Source organism: Cicer arietinum, chromosome 7 (assembly GCF_000331145.2).
Source record: "Cicer arietinum cultivar CDC Frontier isolate Library 1 chromosome 7, Cicar.CDCFrontier_v2.0, whole genome shotgun sequence".
NCBI classification, from domain to species: domain Eukaryota; kingdom Viridiplantae; phylum Streptophyta; class Magnoliopsida; order Fabales; family Fabaceae; genus Cicer; species Cicer arietinum.
The window spans coordinates 15,955,735-15,973,894 of record NC_021166.2 but is presented as its reverse complement, the minus strand read 5'-3'; the positions used below and the strand labels follow the sequence as shown (position 1 = coordinate 15,973,894).

Below are 18,160 nucleotides of genomic sequence, written 5' to 3'. Positions count from 1 at the left end.
ATGTCGGTACTTATTAGTTAAATATTAATATTTTATTAAAAATGAAAATCGCACCTACAATTTTTTCATCATTTTATTTTCTATCTCTGTCACTTCAATCTATAAATCAACTTGTATTTCTTTATAGCATTTTAAGTAATAATATATTCCTCCAAAAAAGAGTAGCAGTAGGTTTAAATTTTCTGTATCTAAATAGTATTCTTTTTTTGGATTATTAGTGATGCAGTTTAAATAAGTGTTTAAATAAAAAAATTTGATTTGAAAATATTATTTAATTCGATTTAAATAATAAATTTTAAAAAATTCGATCTAACTATAAGTAGTTTAATTTTAATTAATTTTAAGACATTGAAATTATAAATATAAAAAAAAAACCATTAACATTAATATTATTAAAACACGACAAAATAATCAGGTTTATGTAAAATATAACATGTACTGTACTAAAAATTCAACATTACAAAGTAACAACAATCAACTATGTTTGGGATATAAGAAATAGAGTAAATAAATAAATATAATTAAACTAATAAATATTATAAATAAAAACCAAAAAATAATAATATATAAATGCAATAGAGAATAAAAGAAATATATTGTCAATGTTAAATTGTTGTATACAATGACAATCAACAGTAACTCGCGACAACAACAACTAATTAAATAAACAGTTTTTAACTTAAAAACAATCCAACGTGACATATTGAGTGATTATAATAGAGTGATGTGTAAAAATAAATATTTTACATTATCAATTATTATATTTAAACTCAATGCAATATATCATATTAATAAAAAATAAATAAATATTAATATGTAGGTTTAATTGCAGTTTTGGTCCTCCTATTTTAGCTGAATCGCGAAAGTAGTCCCTCCATTTTGTTTCTCCCCAGTTTTAGTCCCCCAAACATAATTTTTGTTCAAAACTTGATGAAATTTTATTTTTTAAAGCCGTACTACACCATTTATGGTCATATATTTCAGGTACAGTTGTTGCAAATGAGATCTTGAGGCATTGTGTGACTTAAATAAATGCAAAAAAAATGAAATTTCATCAAGTTTTGGACCAAAATTCTGCTTGGGGGACCAAAACTGGGGAGAAACAAAATGGAGGGACTACTTTCGCAATTCAGTTAAAATAGGGGGACCAAAACTGCAATTAAGCCTAATATGTATTTATGTGATTTGAAGAAAGAAAAATAAATATCCAATCCATAGGATTCAATAATATTGGATTTTTATTTTTTATTTATCAATTTATGGTTTTATTTTGGTATCACGCTTAGACTCTATAAATTTTTTAGATTAAAAGTGATGCATTAAAGTGGCACATTTATTTCATGAATTGATACATTATAATTGATTAATTAACCTTGAATATAAAATAACTTTAAATTGACGATGCATCAATTTTAATCTTTAAATTTAAATCGTATACATATATTAAATTAAAAATTTATATCATATAAATCATGCATACAAATATATTTTACAAAAATATAAAATTATTTTGATATATTATTGAAATATATCAAAATTAATGTAAACATTATTAATCTTAATATGCCTTAATGTTATATATAAAAATTACATATTCATGCAAAAAATTATTGATTGATCTGTATTATTTTTCTGTGATAATTACTTAAGAAAAAGGGACATATATGACTAGTACAAAGTAGTTTTAATTGACGTCATAAGAATCTAGTATGTGGCGCAGTTGCAACGTAATTAAGCTTACATGGCAATATTATAAATGCTCATCGAATATCAGTGTGTAAAACTATTTTATGTGTATCTTCATTTACGTCTACTTGATTATTATATATACTTGGCCATTGAGAAAAAAGAGCTCAACAACTTTACAATTATTAATATTATTAGTACATGTTTCATATATTTGGCTTCTCATGCAAAGCAAGAGGGGGCCAAATGCATATGTGAGGTTTGATTTAGTAGTTAACTTTTATTTGTTTGAATTTTGAAGATTAAATAAATAAATAAATAAATAAAAAGCTGAAAATGTAGAAAGAATCGACTGCAACTAACAAATTAAGAAGGAGACGCCATAACTCATCTCATAAATTTCAAAAGCAAACTCAACAACAATTTCACTTTCTTTATTATTGATTATAACTAGAATTTGATCTACACTTTTTTTGTTTGATCGATAATAATAGATTAATATTCATTATTTGAAATTGGATTTGACATTCGGGAACTTCAGTTTTGATTCTTAACGGTTTCTTCCTAAACAATGCAAAATTCGCTGCCATAATAAGGAACTTTGCAATTTTGGCATGTTTTTTGGATTTATTTTTCTGATTCATGTTCTATTTTTGGAATTTTTGTTTAGAGTTTGTTTGGATTATGTTTTACTTGCTAAATTTAGGTGAAATGATACTACTCCAAAATACAACTAGGTTTTTTAAGAGTACTTTTACATCCATTCAATTTTTTCCTCATTCTGACAATCAATCTTCAATATTTTATCTCTGAATTTCTCATTATACAAAGTTGGTTAAGAATCTTATTTGAAAATTTAAATCCCCAATTTTTGTCGTCATGTTCGTAAATTTGTTGTACAAATTCTAATTTTATTTAAGTTTGCATGTGAGGGAGAATTTGACTGTTTGTTATTACCTTGTCTTGAGGAATATCTCAAAAAACTCCAAGTTTTTCATTAGAATACAAAATGCACTGCATTTTGGAGTCAAAGTTATAGAAGCTTGCTCAATTTCTATTTGTTGATTTGTTCCCTTCTCTGAATATAAAATTGCATGAATGTTAGCACATTTTTGTTATATTTGTTTGTATATGGTGTGATAAACTTGGATGATCTTGCTTTGCTGCAGATAATGATTGGTGGTTGAAAACTTGAAAGTTGCGGTGGCGCGTCTGTTCCATAGCTCTGTAACAACAGAACTGTACAAGCTTTATGAAACAACTTGAAATGTGACCCAAAAAGATTTGAATGTTGAAATTGGAATTAAAGGTTTAGAGAAAAAGGGGTTGAGAAGGAAGTGAGAAAATGGATTCCAATTCAGGGGAGGAGGCAATGCAAGGCTCAACAGGCAGTGAGGAGAGAATTGTTGTTTCTGTTCGTGTGAGACCATTGAATGATAAGGAGCTAGCAAAAAATGATCTGTCTGAATGGGAATGTATTGATGATACTACCATCATGTACAGGAGCAACCTTTCAGCTTCCGAAAGGTCTCTATATCCAACAACCTATACATTTGGTAAGAAGAGGCTTAACTTACAAATCCTAATGTAGATTTCTTTACTTGGCGTTTGTATTAAAGCTTGTGATATAATCCAAAATGTTGATGGCTTGTGACTGAAAAACAACAATTTTTCTACTGAATAATAATAATAATTTAATGGAAACATGTAGTTTATCTGATTTACTTCTTGCGTTGCGCCCAAATTGCATATATTTTCATTTGTTTGAATGGTTTTTTATTTATAAGATTAGGATGAATTAACTTGGAGAATACAGTGGGAAAGATTTTGCATATAACTTAGTAAAGATTTTCTACGTTGAAGGAAATTATGTAATAAACATAATCTTGTCGTACCATACATGAAAGTGGAAGGTGGTTCATTGTTGTTTTCGGTTAAGCAATTCTAAGAAGACAATATCTGGCTTTTATTCCATCAGATCTATAAAATTTAAAAACTCTATTTGCTTCCCTCTTTTGATCTACCTTCATTTATTTTCATTGTAGACCGAGTATTTAGGGCTGATTGCCCCACAAGGCAGGTGTATGAAGCAGCGGCTAAGGAGGTAGCTCTTTGTGTTCTCGATGGCATCAATTGTAAGTTTTTCTTTCTTTCCTTAAACTGGCATTCCTACATCTTATGCACTCATGTCCATCAATTCCTACATTAACATCTTTCACGAGGCTTATTGATTGTTTGGTTGATCTATTTGATTAGCTAGCATTTTCGCATACGGACAAACAAGCAGTGGAAAGACATACACCATGAGCGGTATAACTGGGTACGCCGTAGCTGACATTTTTAATTATATAGAAAAGGTATATGAAACTAAACACGTTGTTGCATCACCTTGTCATTCTGAAAACCTTGTTTTGATTAGATATTTTTTACAGCACAAAGAAAGGGAATTTGTCTTAAAGTTTTCAGCAATGGAGATCTATAATGAATCTGTTAGGGACCTTCTTAGTACCGACAGTACACCTCTCAGACTTCTTGATGATCCAGAGGTAAAATATCTTTACAAATTTTCAAAAAAGATAGTGTGCATCAGTGCATGTAAATTTTGCTGACCATTTGTCTTTTAAACAGAAAGGCACAGTTGTTGAGAAACTAACGGAGGAAACTATGCGTGACTGGAACCATTTTATAGAACTTATTTCTTTCTGTGAAAGTAAGTACTAAATGGAGTTTCTCAGATTATCTTCTTTATGTGTTTTTTTTTTTGTTTCTTTTCTTCTTTTCAATTCTTTTTTTTGTTTCTTTTCTTCTTTACAATTCTTTGTCCAGCAGCTAGAGCTGACTGCATACACTTACCCAACAATTTTTTCAGCCCAAAGGCAGATAGGGGAGACATCCTTGAATGAAGCAAGCTCGAGATCCCATCAAATTCTAAGACTGGTATGTCAATTCCCATGTATGTTGAAGGGCAGCAAAATCTTCAAGAACCTCATTACTTAAATTTCCTAAATAACGTTGTTTTTCAGACAATTGAAAGTTCTGCACGTGAATTTTTTGGAAATGACAAATTGAGCTCTCTTGCCGCGTCTGTGGTACGACTGATTCACATATATTAAAGGAAAATAACATGAATCACTTGATTACGTTGGAGTACTTCATATGAAATCAAAATGATAATATTTATTTTCTTGGATATAGAATTTTATTGATCTTGCTGGAAGTGAGCGGGCATCACAAACTAATTCAGCTGGTGCAAGATTGAAAGAGGGATGCCACATAAACCGTAGTTTACTGACTCTAGGAACTGTCATCCGCAAACTCAGGTTACCTTGAAATGGTTGCACTTTAACATATTTTTACTCGCAAAAATGCATACTATGTCTCCATATTCTTTCAGTGTTACTCAGAACTTTAGTCTACATGCAATTGACCTTTGGGGATGTTTAAAAGAGCAAAAAGACACTTTTTTATTTATTTAATGATGACATTGCAAGATTGTTCCCTACTTTTGGCACAAAAGATTACATGCAGCAAACAAGTATCCAATATTGAAAAGCGATGGAAGAAACTCTATGATTTACACATAAATTCCCCAAACAGTGCACACTTTTACTATGAATTTACATTCTTAGAGTTTTATTATGCTCATCCTTATCGAATAGATTCTGTTACTAGTAAGTTTTTTAATTTGGAATGAATATCGGGTGAAACTCTTTGAGACTATCATAAATTTATTGAATGTGTTGTTTGATATATTAAGAAAAAGAAGGTTTTATACTCCTTTTGTTAAATGTATCTTTCGCTTTTACCTAAAAGTAAAAATAATGAATTTGATCACAGCAAGGGTAGAAATGGACACATCCCTTTCAGAGATTCAAAGCTAACTCGCATACTGCAGTCCTCAATAGGAGGCAATGCTAGAACAGCAATCATCTGTACCATGAGTCCTGCACGGAGCTATGTTGAACAAACTAGAAACACCCTCTTATTTGCATGTTGTGCTAAAGAAGTGGCAACTAATGCAAAAGTCAATGTAGTGATGTCTGATAAATTGTTAGTCAAGCAATTGCAAAGAGAGTTGGCTAGGCTGGAAGGTGAGTTGAGAAATTCAGGGTCAACCCTCCGTAAATCTGATTCTGCAGCATTGCTGAGGGAAAAAGACCTCCAAATTGAGATGGTAATCATCGATATTTTTGCAACGTTACTTTTAATGCATTGCAATACACTTTTTCCACATCTATGACATCATTTCAAAATTTCTATATTACCCACAATGTAACTTAAGGTGTATGCTTGTTCTTAAAAAGTAGAGTATAATGTTTGTAAGGTAGTACTAGTATGTGTCTCACTAGGTTGTTGTTTCAATTCAATTATTTGCTACTGGTCCTTATAACATTCTGAAATCCAAGTCTTCATTCACTTCTCTCTGCACTCAGTAAAATAAAATTTTGTGTAATACTCTCCCATTTATGAATGAGCTGATGTGTTGGGTTCTCTCTATGGTACTAAGTGAATTTATTAAATTTTATAATTCAGATGCTCTATGCTCTGTCATTTGAAATATTTCAACTATGTTGAGAATTTGACATATTAAAACCAAAATTTTCGAACTTTATGACCTTGCAGTGGAAAATAATGGGGCCATTTGATGCATTTTCATTTGTATATATGGGGGTTTATATCCTGAGGTCCTAGTCATTTTAAGAATATTCTGAATTCTCTTTCTGTGCTTCCATCTGGTCACAAAATGTCAAATATAAAGTATACACTAGAGATTATATCTGATTAAATCTTTTTCTGACCTTAAATATTTCAACGTATTCAAGATCTATGAGACACTTTCAACAAATAGAGACACCTTCATTGTTGTAATGCCCTGCTTGGCAATATTCACTTGTTAACCAATCTTAGTTTGATATTTGAAAAAGAGGAAAAAAAACATTTTGAGGAGACACTTCAAGTGTTCTTTCTATTATGTACATGGAAACTGAACATTTTTGCTAAGCGGGCATGAGTTTCATGTAATGAGGAACGAGGACACTGGTTTACTTACTTTTGTTCATTTTCTTTTGAGCTGTAAATATCAACTGCTATCTGATTTTGCAGTTAAAGAAAGAGATAATGGATCTGGCTTTCCAGCGAGACCTTGCCCACTCTCAAATTAAGGACATGCTTCAAGTGGGTGGAGACGATATGTTTTCAAGTGATTTCGTAAGTGTATTTGTGTACTCTAAACCATTAAAAGTCATAAACTTCGATCTCATTTATGTTCACACCCAATCTTCAGGAAAGTTTGGATCCTCAATATCCAAAATTACGTGTGCGAAGTTCAATGGACTTTGAAAATCAAACAACAGAACCAAACTTATTAGCTTTTGACGGCTTGGAGAGTGTTAGATCTTTTGATGCTTCTCAATATTCAGATGGACTTAGTGTTAGTTCCGAAGAGAATTATTTCCAGCTCCCTGATTTGGAAAAGAGTCTTCCCATAAGGAAATCTTTCCAAGGGCTGTCAGTTGTAAGTTATAATGATGTAACGAGTGATTCAGATAAGAATATAGTTCAAGAACAGCTAGATGATAAGGTATGCGAAAGTTGTAAGGAAGTTAGGTGCATTGAGCCAGAAGATCCAATTACAAACACACATACACACTCAAATTCAATAGATATGAGTCCAAATAAAGACATGAACTCTAATGCATCATCTCCGGGGGCAAATACAATTGTCTCAGGATTGACAAAAGTTGATAACATAGACAAAGAAAATAAAGACTTGTCTTCTTTTGAATTAAAGGAAAACAAAGAATTGAATCGCTTGGACCAAGGTTTCTTTCTTCTCTCTTCAGAGAAAATAAGTCCATTGCTGGTAGAAAAAAATGCATCTAGATCTAGAACCTTGAAATTGACTAGAAGCAGAAGTTGTAAACCAAGTCTCATGAAGGACTCATCTTCAGATTGGTTTGACCACGACGAAATAATTCAGAACACCCTCCCAATAGGGTCCCAAAAAGACTACATCGGCAGACTTGAAGACTTTCAAAAGAAGACCTATATACTAAAATATAATCCCAATGCTGAGAGGTTATCCTGGGCTGGTTATGGGATTTGCGAGAGATGTTCTACCGCTGACATACAAAACGTTAAATCATCATTTGAGTTGGAAATTGGTGATGATAGTGATTTATCTCCAGTAAGAAAGGAAAAGAAAGAACTTGGACGTTCAAATCTACTGGAAAACAACGAGGTATGCTTCAATTGTTCAACTTACTTCCTTTATTTATTTCGTTGTGTCTTTCTTATCGATCTTATACCCAGGTTTTGATAGTGAATATTAACTATTTGGTCCAATAGAGAATGTCTCTAATCATATATATGTAGAGATCCCTTTGTATTTTTACTTAACCACATTGCTACTCAAAAACCTTGTTATTATATTGAAAATTCAACTAGCGACTCTTTGAATTGTTTTGCATGGCAGGTTCCAGACACAGGAGTTAAGTCAACTGTTTCTGCAAAAAAATTCAAAAATGTTGGGTTCAACACATTGCAATCTGGTGAAGAAAAACATTTGGACTGGTCTTCAGAATTTAAGCAGTTGCAGAAAGAGATTATTGAACTCTGGCATTCTTGTAATGTTTCATTGGTCCACAGGACTTACTTTTTCCTTCTATTCAAAGGGGACCCGTCAGATTCTATTTATATGGAGGTAGAGCTGAGAAGGCTGTCCTATCTCAAAGAGAATCAAATTTTGGAAGATGGACGAACCCTTACCCCTGAATCAAGGTAGTAAAAAAGTTTTTTTTTTTTGGCAAATTGTGATGGATTGTCACTGACAGTGCGTTCCTTTAATTTCTTAGCGTATTGGGTTTCATTAAAAATGGCTTTTGAATCTTTGTTTTAACTATAAGTTTACATTTGTGTAACAACAAAACTTATAATGTGTTTCCTTTGCAAACAGCAAGAGATACCTTAGAAGAGAGAGACAAATGTTGAGCAAGCAAATGCAGAGGAAGTTGTCAAAATCTGATAGAGAGAACATGTATTTGAAGTGGGGTATTCGTATGAGTTCAAAACATAGGAGGTTGCAATTGGCACATCACCTATGGTCTGAAACAGAAGATATAAACCACATTAGAGAGAGTGCCACAATTGTTGCAAAGCTTGTTGGTTCAGTAGAGCCAGATCAGGCTTTCAAGGAGATGTTTGGCCTCAACTTTGCACCAAGACGCAGAAGAAAGAAATCTTTTGGTTGGACATCCAGTATGAAGCATATTTTGTAAGAGTGATTGTTGGTACAGAAATATCTTGTATAGGAAGTTTGATTGGGCCATGTAAAAATTTCCCCTGGCTCCATTTAACATAGGAAAAATATTGTATCCCCCTTCTATGAACCACGTGATCTATATTGTATGTATTTGCCTTCAATTGCTATTTGATTGTAAAGAGGTTGAAGGATGTGGAATATCAAGGTTTTAGAATTGCTAATTATCAAATAATGTTTATGAAAATATAATGTCCAATGCATTTATAGTGTTAACTCTATCTTTTGGTATTACGGTATCACATTAAATAATTGTGATTTTAAAAAGTTATATAATTTATCGTGATTCTAATAACTCTACCGTGATGTCAAAGATATATTGAATTTGACATATTTAATAAAAAGACAATCACTTTTATAAAAAATAAGAGAAGAACTAGACATGAATATTCTATATGAGAGGGGAGGATAAAGAAAAAGAGACAAATTTTATATTTTATTTAAGAGAATATTTTGTAGAATTATGAGAGATTAGATAATGATTATAATTAATGCTACATTTATCCTTAATTATGAACACGGCAAAAAAATGTCAGCTTAATTTAAACATCTTTTTAATTTATTAGATCCGTTTTTATTTTTTTCCAAACATAATTTTAATTAATACTATTAATTTGTCTTAAAATATGAAAAGTAAATAATATCAATACATAGAATATTTTAGTCATTTTTTATATAAAATGAGTATATTAATTACACTATCAACTTTTTTCTATGAAAAGTGAAATCTGTAATAAAGACTTGTTTTTAAAGTTAGAGAAAGTGTATTTTAAATTTTTAGAGAATTATAAGAATCTGAAAAGTTCACTATTATTTAAATATAAATAAAAAAACATGAAAAAGATTCGAAGAACACAATTCAACGTATTATGACTTTTAAAATGTCTCATTAAAATTTGACTCTTAAAATAAACTTTTCAATAAAATAATGCAGTATTTTTATAGTTGAAAATATAGTTAACTCCATAAGTGAAAATACATAACACAAAATATATAAAAATGTATATATATATTCCAAACATTTATTATCCGCATATTTAAATTATTACAAATATATTATTAAAACTTCCTCAATTTTTAATTGAATAGACCATATTATAAAAAAAAATTAAAAAATTAATTAAAAATTGCCTTAGGTCTCTTAAAATATACTGTTTGATTAAATAATGTAATATTTTTATAGCTAAAAATAGAGTTAACTACATATGTGAAAATACATAACACAATATATATATCCTAGTTTTAAATTATTATCAATATATTATTAAAACACTCGATTTTTAATTGAATAGACTATATTATAAAAAAGTAATAAATCGTAAAAGTGAATCAAGTTAAAAATAAAAATCGTAACATTGAATTTTTTTATTATGGGAGAACTTACTCAGGTAGTCCACAACTATGAGTTGTTTGTTATACTCTTTTAGAAAGAAAAAACTTCTCCAAATTTGAAGGTGTTTTTTATTGTTGATTTTTTAAGAAACAATATGATAAACATATGTTAGAAAAGGTTGTATGATTGAGAGGAATTGAAATTGAGAAGAAAAGAGTAAAACAGAAAACGGAGATTGATTAACAGTCTGAAAAATATTCTCCTTATTACTTCACTTTATAGCAGTTTTGAGTAGTAACTGTCAAAACAAACTTAACTGACTTCTAAGTGATTTTCTAACATTTCTAACTAACTACAAATCACTTTTATTATATCCAACATGCCCCTTAATTCAAAGTGATTCAGTTGACATTAATACAAGATTGTTTCTTATCTATTTGAACTTCACCCTCTTCAAGCTTTTAGTTAGGATGTCTGTCTTTTGATCATTGATATTGTAGTGCTCTAGTTTCATCCTTCCTTTCATCACTTGATCTCTTAAGAAGTAAAACCTTGTTTCTATATGCTTGATCCTTCCATGAACATTTAGATGTTTTGCGCATTCTCGAGTAAAATGTCATACTTCACCACACCGATAACACAGTTTCATGTTTTGTTCACAAGACCATCAACAACCTTACAACCAACTATTTTCACATCAGGTTTTTAGATTTATTCCCTTTCACTTCAAAGACATTCAACACTTCTGCTTGCCTTAACTTTTCTTCTCTTTCCAACTCTTCAACCATATGTAGAATATCAGGATCAATAAAATCATACACATTATGACCATCCAAAACCTCAGACAGTATATCTTCTTTCCATTCATCATCGGCTAAGATATAATGTTTTCTCGAGTTCATAGAGTATACACATGCCCCTTCATTTTCTTCTTCAAGATCCTTCTCAATTTTTTTCTTCTCATTCTCAATAGCTGCTTAGCTTTCTCTTCCAAAACTGTGAGGGGAATACACACATGCCTTTCCTTCTGGTCACGTGGTTTTGGAGTTGCAACATGAAAATAGTCATTGATTTCTTAGACATCATCTTTATCTCCACCCTCTAATTCAACAATCTCTCACAAGCTGCATTTTTCACTGCAATCACGCATTCTTCAGTCAAGGCACTCATGGTCAACAACACATCAGTTTATGTCCCCTCGCCGCCTTGACCAATTGCAGTCTTCAATGCTTCAGATTTCATCTCCATTTCCAACTTCATGTCCTCTTCCGAGAATCCATCTAGCGGCTGCAAATGAGTCTTGTTGAAAACCGAACGACCAACAACTTTTGCCTTACTGCTAGGAGCTGCATCCACTAACTTTCCTTGGACCTCACTCTTACCATCATCATTGTCATCATACAGCCCAATCACTTCCTTCTTTTTGCGAGTAGAAACTGCAGATCCTTCTCCTGCTACTTGGCACAAAAGTAGGAGTGACTAGAACATTAGCATATTTGTTCCCTTGCTCAACATCTCTTATAACAACTCTTACTCTTGCTCTATGGTTGACTATTTTCCTTTGAGCTGTATTTCTATAAGTTGTACGAGATTGAACAACTAGGGTACCAACATCACCTTCTCTTGGATTGAAAATCTCATCCAATCCTTCAATCTCCATCATTCTTGAAGATCTGGTTGACAATGTTGTTTTGAAGGTTCTGTTTTTGGACAGTGGTGCCTTCAATACAAGCCTTTTTGCACTATCAAACATATTTATTTGCCCATGATCCATTTTCATTGAATATCCCTTTTCCAGCAGCTGTCCAAGACTTAGCAGGTTGTTCTTCATTCTTGGCACATACAACACATCAGATATGAAAGATTGTTTTCCATCTCTCCTTCGAATCAACACCTTTCATACTCCTTCTGCAATTACTTTGCTATTATCTGCAAATCTGATTTTCCTTTTTATTCTTTCATCAAGACTCACAAACCACTCCTTATGTCCAGTCATATGATTAGAACAACCAGTATCGAGAAACCAAAACTGGGACGAATAACGTTCTTCGTTTTTAACACTTTTTCCATAACGTTCTTGGTTTGTAGTTGCCATCAACAAGACTGTGTCTGAAAACGGAGAATGTTCTTCGTTTGTGGTGGCCATCAATAACACATCATTTGAATTCTCAGCTGTCATTTGAGCTTCATAATCCTTTCTTTGGATTTTCTTGGATTTACATTCATTTGCAAAATGCTCCCATTTTTTACAATTGTAACATTGGATTCCTTTCTTGTTGAATTTCTTCTTGCCATTCGAATTCTTGTTGTTGTTCTCACTTCTATTCCGATTTCTTGAACTTCAAGTCCCTTCATCATAATCATATTTCTTGTACCACTTGAATTTACCTTTGCCTTTCTTGTGCTTCACATCACCTTGGTTGGCCTTCTTGCTAACTTGAGCTTGCAGGGTCTGCACTTCAGATGTTGAGGTTGTTGCACATCTTTCTCTCACTCTCAGTTCATGAGCTTCAAGAGAACCTTGCAAATCCTTCACCTTTATCTTATCAAGATCTTTTGAATCTTCAATTGACACAACTGTGTGATTGTACCTTTGTGTTAATGTTCTAAGGGTCTTTTCAATAACCACCACTTCAGTTAATGATTCACCATTTGTTCTCATCTAATTAACAACAACATGCACACAATTGAAGTAATCTGCCACAACTTCATCTTCTTCCATCTACAATAATTTGTATTGCCTTCTTAGTATTTGGAGCTTCACTTTCTTGGCCTTTTCCCCGTCAGTATAGTACTTAACTAAGATCTCTCATGCCTTTTTTGTTGTAGATGCCTTCAAAATCCTCTCAAAGTTGTTTGAATTCACACTTTGTTAGACATAAAATAATGTCTTGTAATCTCTTTTCTTGCAATCTTTGAAAGTTGTTTGTTGTCTTTCTATTGGATTCACACCAAGTTGTTTATAGTCATCTTGAACAATCTCAAACACTTGAGCTCCAAGCAACGACTTCATTGATGCATTCCACCTCTCTCAATTCTTCCCATCAAGGATTGACAAATTCGATGGAAATCCTCCTCCATTCATGTCTTCTTTCTTTCTTTCTTTTCCCAATTTTGATTTTCTCTCACACTTGCACTTGTGTTTCCCAAGAATAATAACCCAAGCTCTTAATACCACTGTTAGAACAGGTTGTATGATTGAGAGGAATTGAAGTTGAGAAGAAAAGTGTAAAACAGAAAACGAAGATTGATTAACAATATGGAAAATGTCCTCCTTATTACTTTACTTTACTTTATAGCAGTTTTGAATATTAACTGTCAAAACAAACTTAATTGACTTTTAACTGTTTTTCTAACCTTCTTAACTAACTACAAATCACTTTAATTATATGGAACAACATACACAAAAAACATCTATTTTTTTAAGCAAGAGAGTAGATAAAAAAAGTCAGTTGATAACGGTGCTTAATCACTTTTTAATTTTCATGTTATTTTAAAGTGACCATGTGTTCCTCGTTATATTAATAATGAAAAAACACGTATGAAAATTGAGCACGTTGATTCGTAAATTGGCTAACACACGAGACTTCTTTCTTTCGTAATTTTCTTTAGTATATGCTACTTTTGTTTGAAGCGTGAAATTTCATTTTCAACGAACGAGCGGAAATTAATTAAATTAAATTATTAGACTGAAAAATAGTATTCCATTTTGAAAGGGAAAGAAAGCTGAAGTGAATCTCGAAATTGCAAGAAACTAGGACGATGAAAGCAGCTTCATCTTTGTTGTTCCTATTTCTGTGTTTCTCGTACGTATTTGCTTTCATTCCACCTCGTAATCTTCTTCTCAGTAACTTGTCTCAAGGCAAATTCCTCACCAATCAAGAGTTCTGGTTCAATCAAACTCTCGATCACTTCTCTCCCTATGTACTCTACTTTCTCTCTCTCTCAATTTTTTTTTTTTTATCAATTTTAGGAAGATAATGTTTTTTAAGTTAAGTTGAAGATAACGGTAAATTCGTTATGTTGTTATTTTATTATTATTATTACATCAAAATATGCTTCTGATTTGTTAAAAAGATGTATTGTTTCTTTTTTTATTTGCTAATACTATATAGTATTGATTGTGTATATTAATTTTGCTGTTGAAACTGCAGGATCACCGTGAATTCAGGCAACGTTACTATGAATTCCTAGACTATTTCCGGATTCCTAATGGACCAATTTTTCTGGTGATAGGTGGTGAAGGACCGTGCAATGGGATTGTAAATGACTATATTGCTGTATGTTGCAATTCAATTCTTCTAGATTTATAATAATAGTAATAACTTGTGGTTCTTTTATTGGTTTTGTTGGTTTATATGTCTAATTTGAACACTTAATACAAATTAGGAGGTGTTTACTTTTAGCCAAGTAGTTTAATTGAACTCTTATTTGATAAGAGATAGTAAACAGAAACTGTAAAGTAAAGAGAAGTGGATAATGAGAAATGCGATAAAATGGACAGGATTTGATCGTACCTGTGTCTTTGACAACAGAGCAACTGTTGTGATTTCTATTTATCACGATTGGGTTACTTGATTACAACTTGTGTTTAAAATTAAATACTACATTCTTGTTTACAAGCACTTCAACGCCCAAGTCACTGAAAGTAGAGTAAGAGGTAGAATGACCAGTGCACACCTTTTCCTGAGAGTTGGATCTCCATTTATAGACATGAACAAAGTGATTTTGACGGTAACCCTTTAGCTTATAGTGGACCGAAGGATTGGGCCTCAGCCCAGTCTAGAACACCACCTATAGTCATACACGACAACAAGTTAGTGTTTACCATACAATATGATATCTATAAGGAGGTTGGCACAACAATATGTATAAGATGTTTCTTTCATTGAAGAGGAATAAAGGAGAAACTCTTAATAAACTTCTTTAAGAGCTTATGGAAATAAGCTGAAAATAGTCTGGACATAGCATAAACTGTTTTTACAAACTCATTCAAACACTTAAGTAAGTACTTATATCATAAGATAAGTCTAAATAAGCTCTTCTAAAACGTTGCCTTGTTGATGTTAAGATCATATGTTTTGTAACAAGCACAAATCCTATCTATTGCTGTGGTCACTAAGACTGACTTTGGCTTTTCATTTTTTTAACAAATACAAGAATGGTGTGGGTTTTGTGATGAAAACATATTTATATAAACAAATGTCTGTTCCTTATTTTATTTATAGGTACTGGCAAAGAAGTTTGGTGCGGCTGTAGTTTCTCTTGAACATCGCTATTATGGGCTGAGTACCCCATTTGATTCTTTGGCAACGGAAAATTTGAAATATCTTTCATCCAAGCAGGCACTCTTTGATTTGGCTGCTTTTCGCCAGTATTATCAGGCAAGCTTTGCCTTTTCTTTTACTTCCATGGTTGAAGACAGTTTGGTAGAAGTGAAGTCGGTAAAATGGTAACTTTAGAAATTTGGTTGTAAAAAATGTTGCAGACATTTCTTTGTTACAAGATTTTAGAATACTAAAGAAGCATAATTAATGTATGGTATTGGTCTGATTCACATATAAGTTGCTTGAAACCAAATTGTAAAAAGGTTTGTGAATATTTACCGAAAGGGATTTGTGTGATTATGAGTCACATTGAAATATTGATTAAGGTCAGTAATGATCAATGGCTTGAGATATTTGACACAAGATGTTTGTAGTGACTCTATTTACACAATAGTTATGTGTCAATAGTTCTTCAACATTTTCTAGCTGTCAATTTGTTGTATTTCCTTCAACTCACTGTATGTTTTTTTACTTGATTTCAAGTTTTTATAATGGAAAATGTCAAAATTTTAAATAATTGCTTGTTCTGTATGGTAGTTTATTAGATTGCTGCCGGTTTCATTTTGTAATTTTCGTGTAGGATTCTTTAAATGCAAAGCTGAATAGAACAGAAGTTGAAAATCCATGGTTCTTTTTCGGTGGCTCATATGCTGGAGCACTCAGTGCATGGTTCCGTCTTAAGTTTCCCCATTTAACATGCGGAAGTCTTGCAAGTTCTGCAGTTGTTCTTGCTGTTCAAGACTTCACAGAATTTGATCAACAGGTGAAGATACTTATTTTTACTTTGCCATCTTCTTTTTTAGCGTCTTTAGTCTAGATGCTAAAACTAGCTCAAAGTTCCATCTTATTCTAAGTTATGGCAAATTGAATTTTGAGTTCTTACATGCAGATCGGTGAGTCGGCCGGTGCTGAGTGCAAAGCGGCATTACAAGAAACTACTCAAATCATTGAAACAAAACTCGCAACTGATGGAAAGGCGCTGAGGGCATTTTTTAATGCAGATGATGTATGCTTTGTTCCTTAGTTACTCTTTCCTTTGAAAATTACTTTAAAGTTTTCCACAGAACATGAATTGTGTTCCCTACTAGACTTTTTATTTAGATTACATGCTATAATGTTGACTTTCCCTATTCTGCAGCTTGAAATTGATGGAGACTTCTTGTATTTTCTGGCTGATGCTGCTGTTATAGCGGTAATTCGTATGATAGTAGCTATTTTTTCTTATGCATTGTGATTCCTTGTATTCAAATCCGTTATTATATCATGTTCCCTTTTCTGGATCTTTGAATGCTACAGTTTCAATATGGAAATCCAGATAAATTATGCAAGCCTCTGGTCGAAGCAAAGAAGGCCGGGGACGACTTGGTGGTATGCTTTTCAATCTTGCTCCTTTTCCAGAATATAATCAAACTTCCTCAAGGGAGCTTTCTTTTTATTTAAATTTAAGAGTATAACAAACCACCTTTTATTTCATTGGTCTCCATTTCCTACCGAATAGTTTCTCTTTTCTCTTTTCCATTTCCCAAAGGATCTCTTTTTATCAAGATGTATCATGTATGTATAATTTAAAACTATATAACTCAATTGTCACAATTTAGGGTTTGATGCCCTTTTTGCTTTGATATTTCTCAGTATAAATAATCGTTACAACATTTATATCTAATAATTACAAATTAAGAGAATCAATTCAAATCCTGATTTGTCTAACTAATTTTAGGAAAACTGATAAATATAATTATAAATTATTATTTATTTCCTGATTCACACCCCCCCTCAAATTGATGCGGCTGGTCAAGAAGCATCAATTTGCTAACTAGAAACTGATGGCGCGGGCGAGGAACAGCTTTGGTAAGAATGTCTGCAACTTGAAACTGAGTATTGATGTGAGGGATGGATATAATCTGATTATCATAGGCCTCACGGATAGAGTGACAATCTACTTCAATATGTTTGGTGCGCTCATGAAAAACAGGATTTGCAACAATTTGAATAGCACTTGTATTGTCGGCATAGAGAGACGTCGGCTCTGTTTGAGGGAATCCAAGTTCAGCCAAAAGACCACGAAGCCAAATTATCTCAGAACAAGCAGTAGACATAGCACGATACTCTGATTCTGTAGAGGATTTAGAGACTCTTGCTTGTTTCTTACTTTTCCATGATATCAGTGAAGAACCGAGAAACATGCACCAACCGGTGACTAATCGCCGAGTGTCGGGACACCCTGCCCAATCAGCATCACTATAGGCAATCAATTTGGGAATTGTGCCAATGGGAAAGAAGAGACCTCGTTGAGAGGTACCTAGCAAATAGCGAATTATGCGACGAACTGCTGCCAAGTGAAGGTGGCGAGGAGAGTGCATGAACTGACTTACTTGTTGAATAGCAAATGATATGTCAGGGCGAGTAATTGTCAAATAATTAAGACTACCCACAAGTTGTCGATACAATAAGGGATCCGACAATAGATCACCCTCATCGCGGTGATATTTCACATTA

The 18,160-nt window shown here is 32.4% G+C and overlaps 2 protein-coding genes across 14 annotated transcripts in view; both read left to right on the top strand.

The window, feature by feature from the left end:
- The first annotated feature begins 1,830 nt into the window (after positions 1 to 1,830).
- Positions 1,831 to 9,138, top strand: LOC101514630 (kinesin-like protein KIN-7G). Of its 12 annotated transcripts, none has more exons than XM_004509283.4 (13): positions 1,831 to 1,945; positions 2,856 to 3,242; positions 3,732 to 3,821; positions 3,943 to 4,232; positions 4,315 to 4,396; positions 4,556 to 4,623; positions 4,710 to 4,775; positions 4,882 to 5,006; positions 5,524 to 5,860; positions 6,790 to 6,894; positions 6,971 to 7,927; positions 8,162 to 8,466; positions 8,642 to 9,138. In XM_004509283.4, the coding sequence occupies exons 2-13, from the start codon at positions 3,032 to 3,034 to the stop codon at positions 8,961 to 8,963; spliced, it is 2,958 nt and encodes a 985-aa protein (XP_004509340.1). In that variant the 5' UTR covers positions 1,831 to 1,945; positions 2,856 to 3,031; the 3' UTR covers positions 8,964 to 9,138. The 12 variants fall into 12 exon arrangements, with proteins under 12 accessions (XP_004509340.1, XP_073226736.1, XP_073226735.1 ...); XM_073370635.1 differs by having other exon boundaries at positions 1,841 to 1,940; XM_073370634.1 differs by lacking the exon at positions 1,831 to 1,945 and adding an exon at positions 2,025 to 2,242.
- Positions 9,139 to 13,959: 4,821 nt separating this feature from the next.
- Positions 13,960 to 18,160, top strand: part of LOC101514308 (probable serine protease EDA2) — a 10,806-nt gene continuing 6,605 nt past the window's right edge. For both annotated transcript variants that reach the window (XM_004509280.4, XM_012718299.3), the window contains exons 1-7: positions 13,960 to 14,261; positions 14,492 to 14,617; positions 15,566 to 15,721; positions 16,245 to 16,427; positions 16,554 to 16,670; positions 16,803 to 16,856; positions 16,961 to 17,032. In XM_004509280.4, the coding sequence (XP_004509337.1) occupies positions 14,100 to 14,261; positions 14,492 to 14,617; positions 15,566 to 15,721; positions 16,245 to 16,427; positions 16,554 to 16,670; positions 16,803 to 16,856; positions 16,961 to 17,032 (870 nt within the window). In that variant the 5' untranslated portion in view covers positions 13,960 to 14,099. The remainder of the gene's footprint in view (positions 14,262 to 14,491; positions 14,618 to 15,565; positions 15,722 to 16,244; positions 16,428 to 16,553; positions 16,671 to 16,802; positions 16,857 to 16,960; positions 17,033 to 18,160) is intronic.

Excerpts from the sequence above, each read along its gene's own strand:
- LOC101514630 (XM_004509283.4), top strand. The coding sequence starts at position 3,032 with ATGGATTCCAATTCAGGGGAGGAGGCAATGCAAGGCTCAACAGGCAGT. Across the intron at positions 4,233-4,314 it reads GACTTCTTGATGATCCAGAG|AAAGGCACAGTTGTTGAGAA; the intron begins GTAAAATATCTT and ends TCTTTTAAACAG. Across the intron at positions 4,776-4,881 it reads GCTCTCTTGCCGCGTCTGTG|AATTTTATTGATCTTGCTGG; the intron begins GTACGACTGATT and ends TCTTGGATATAG.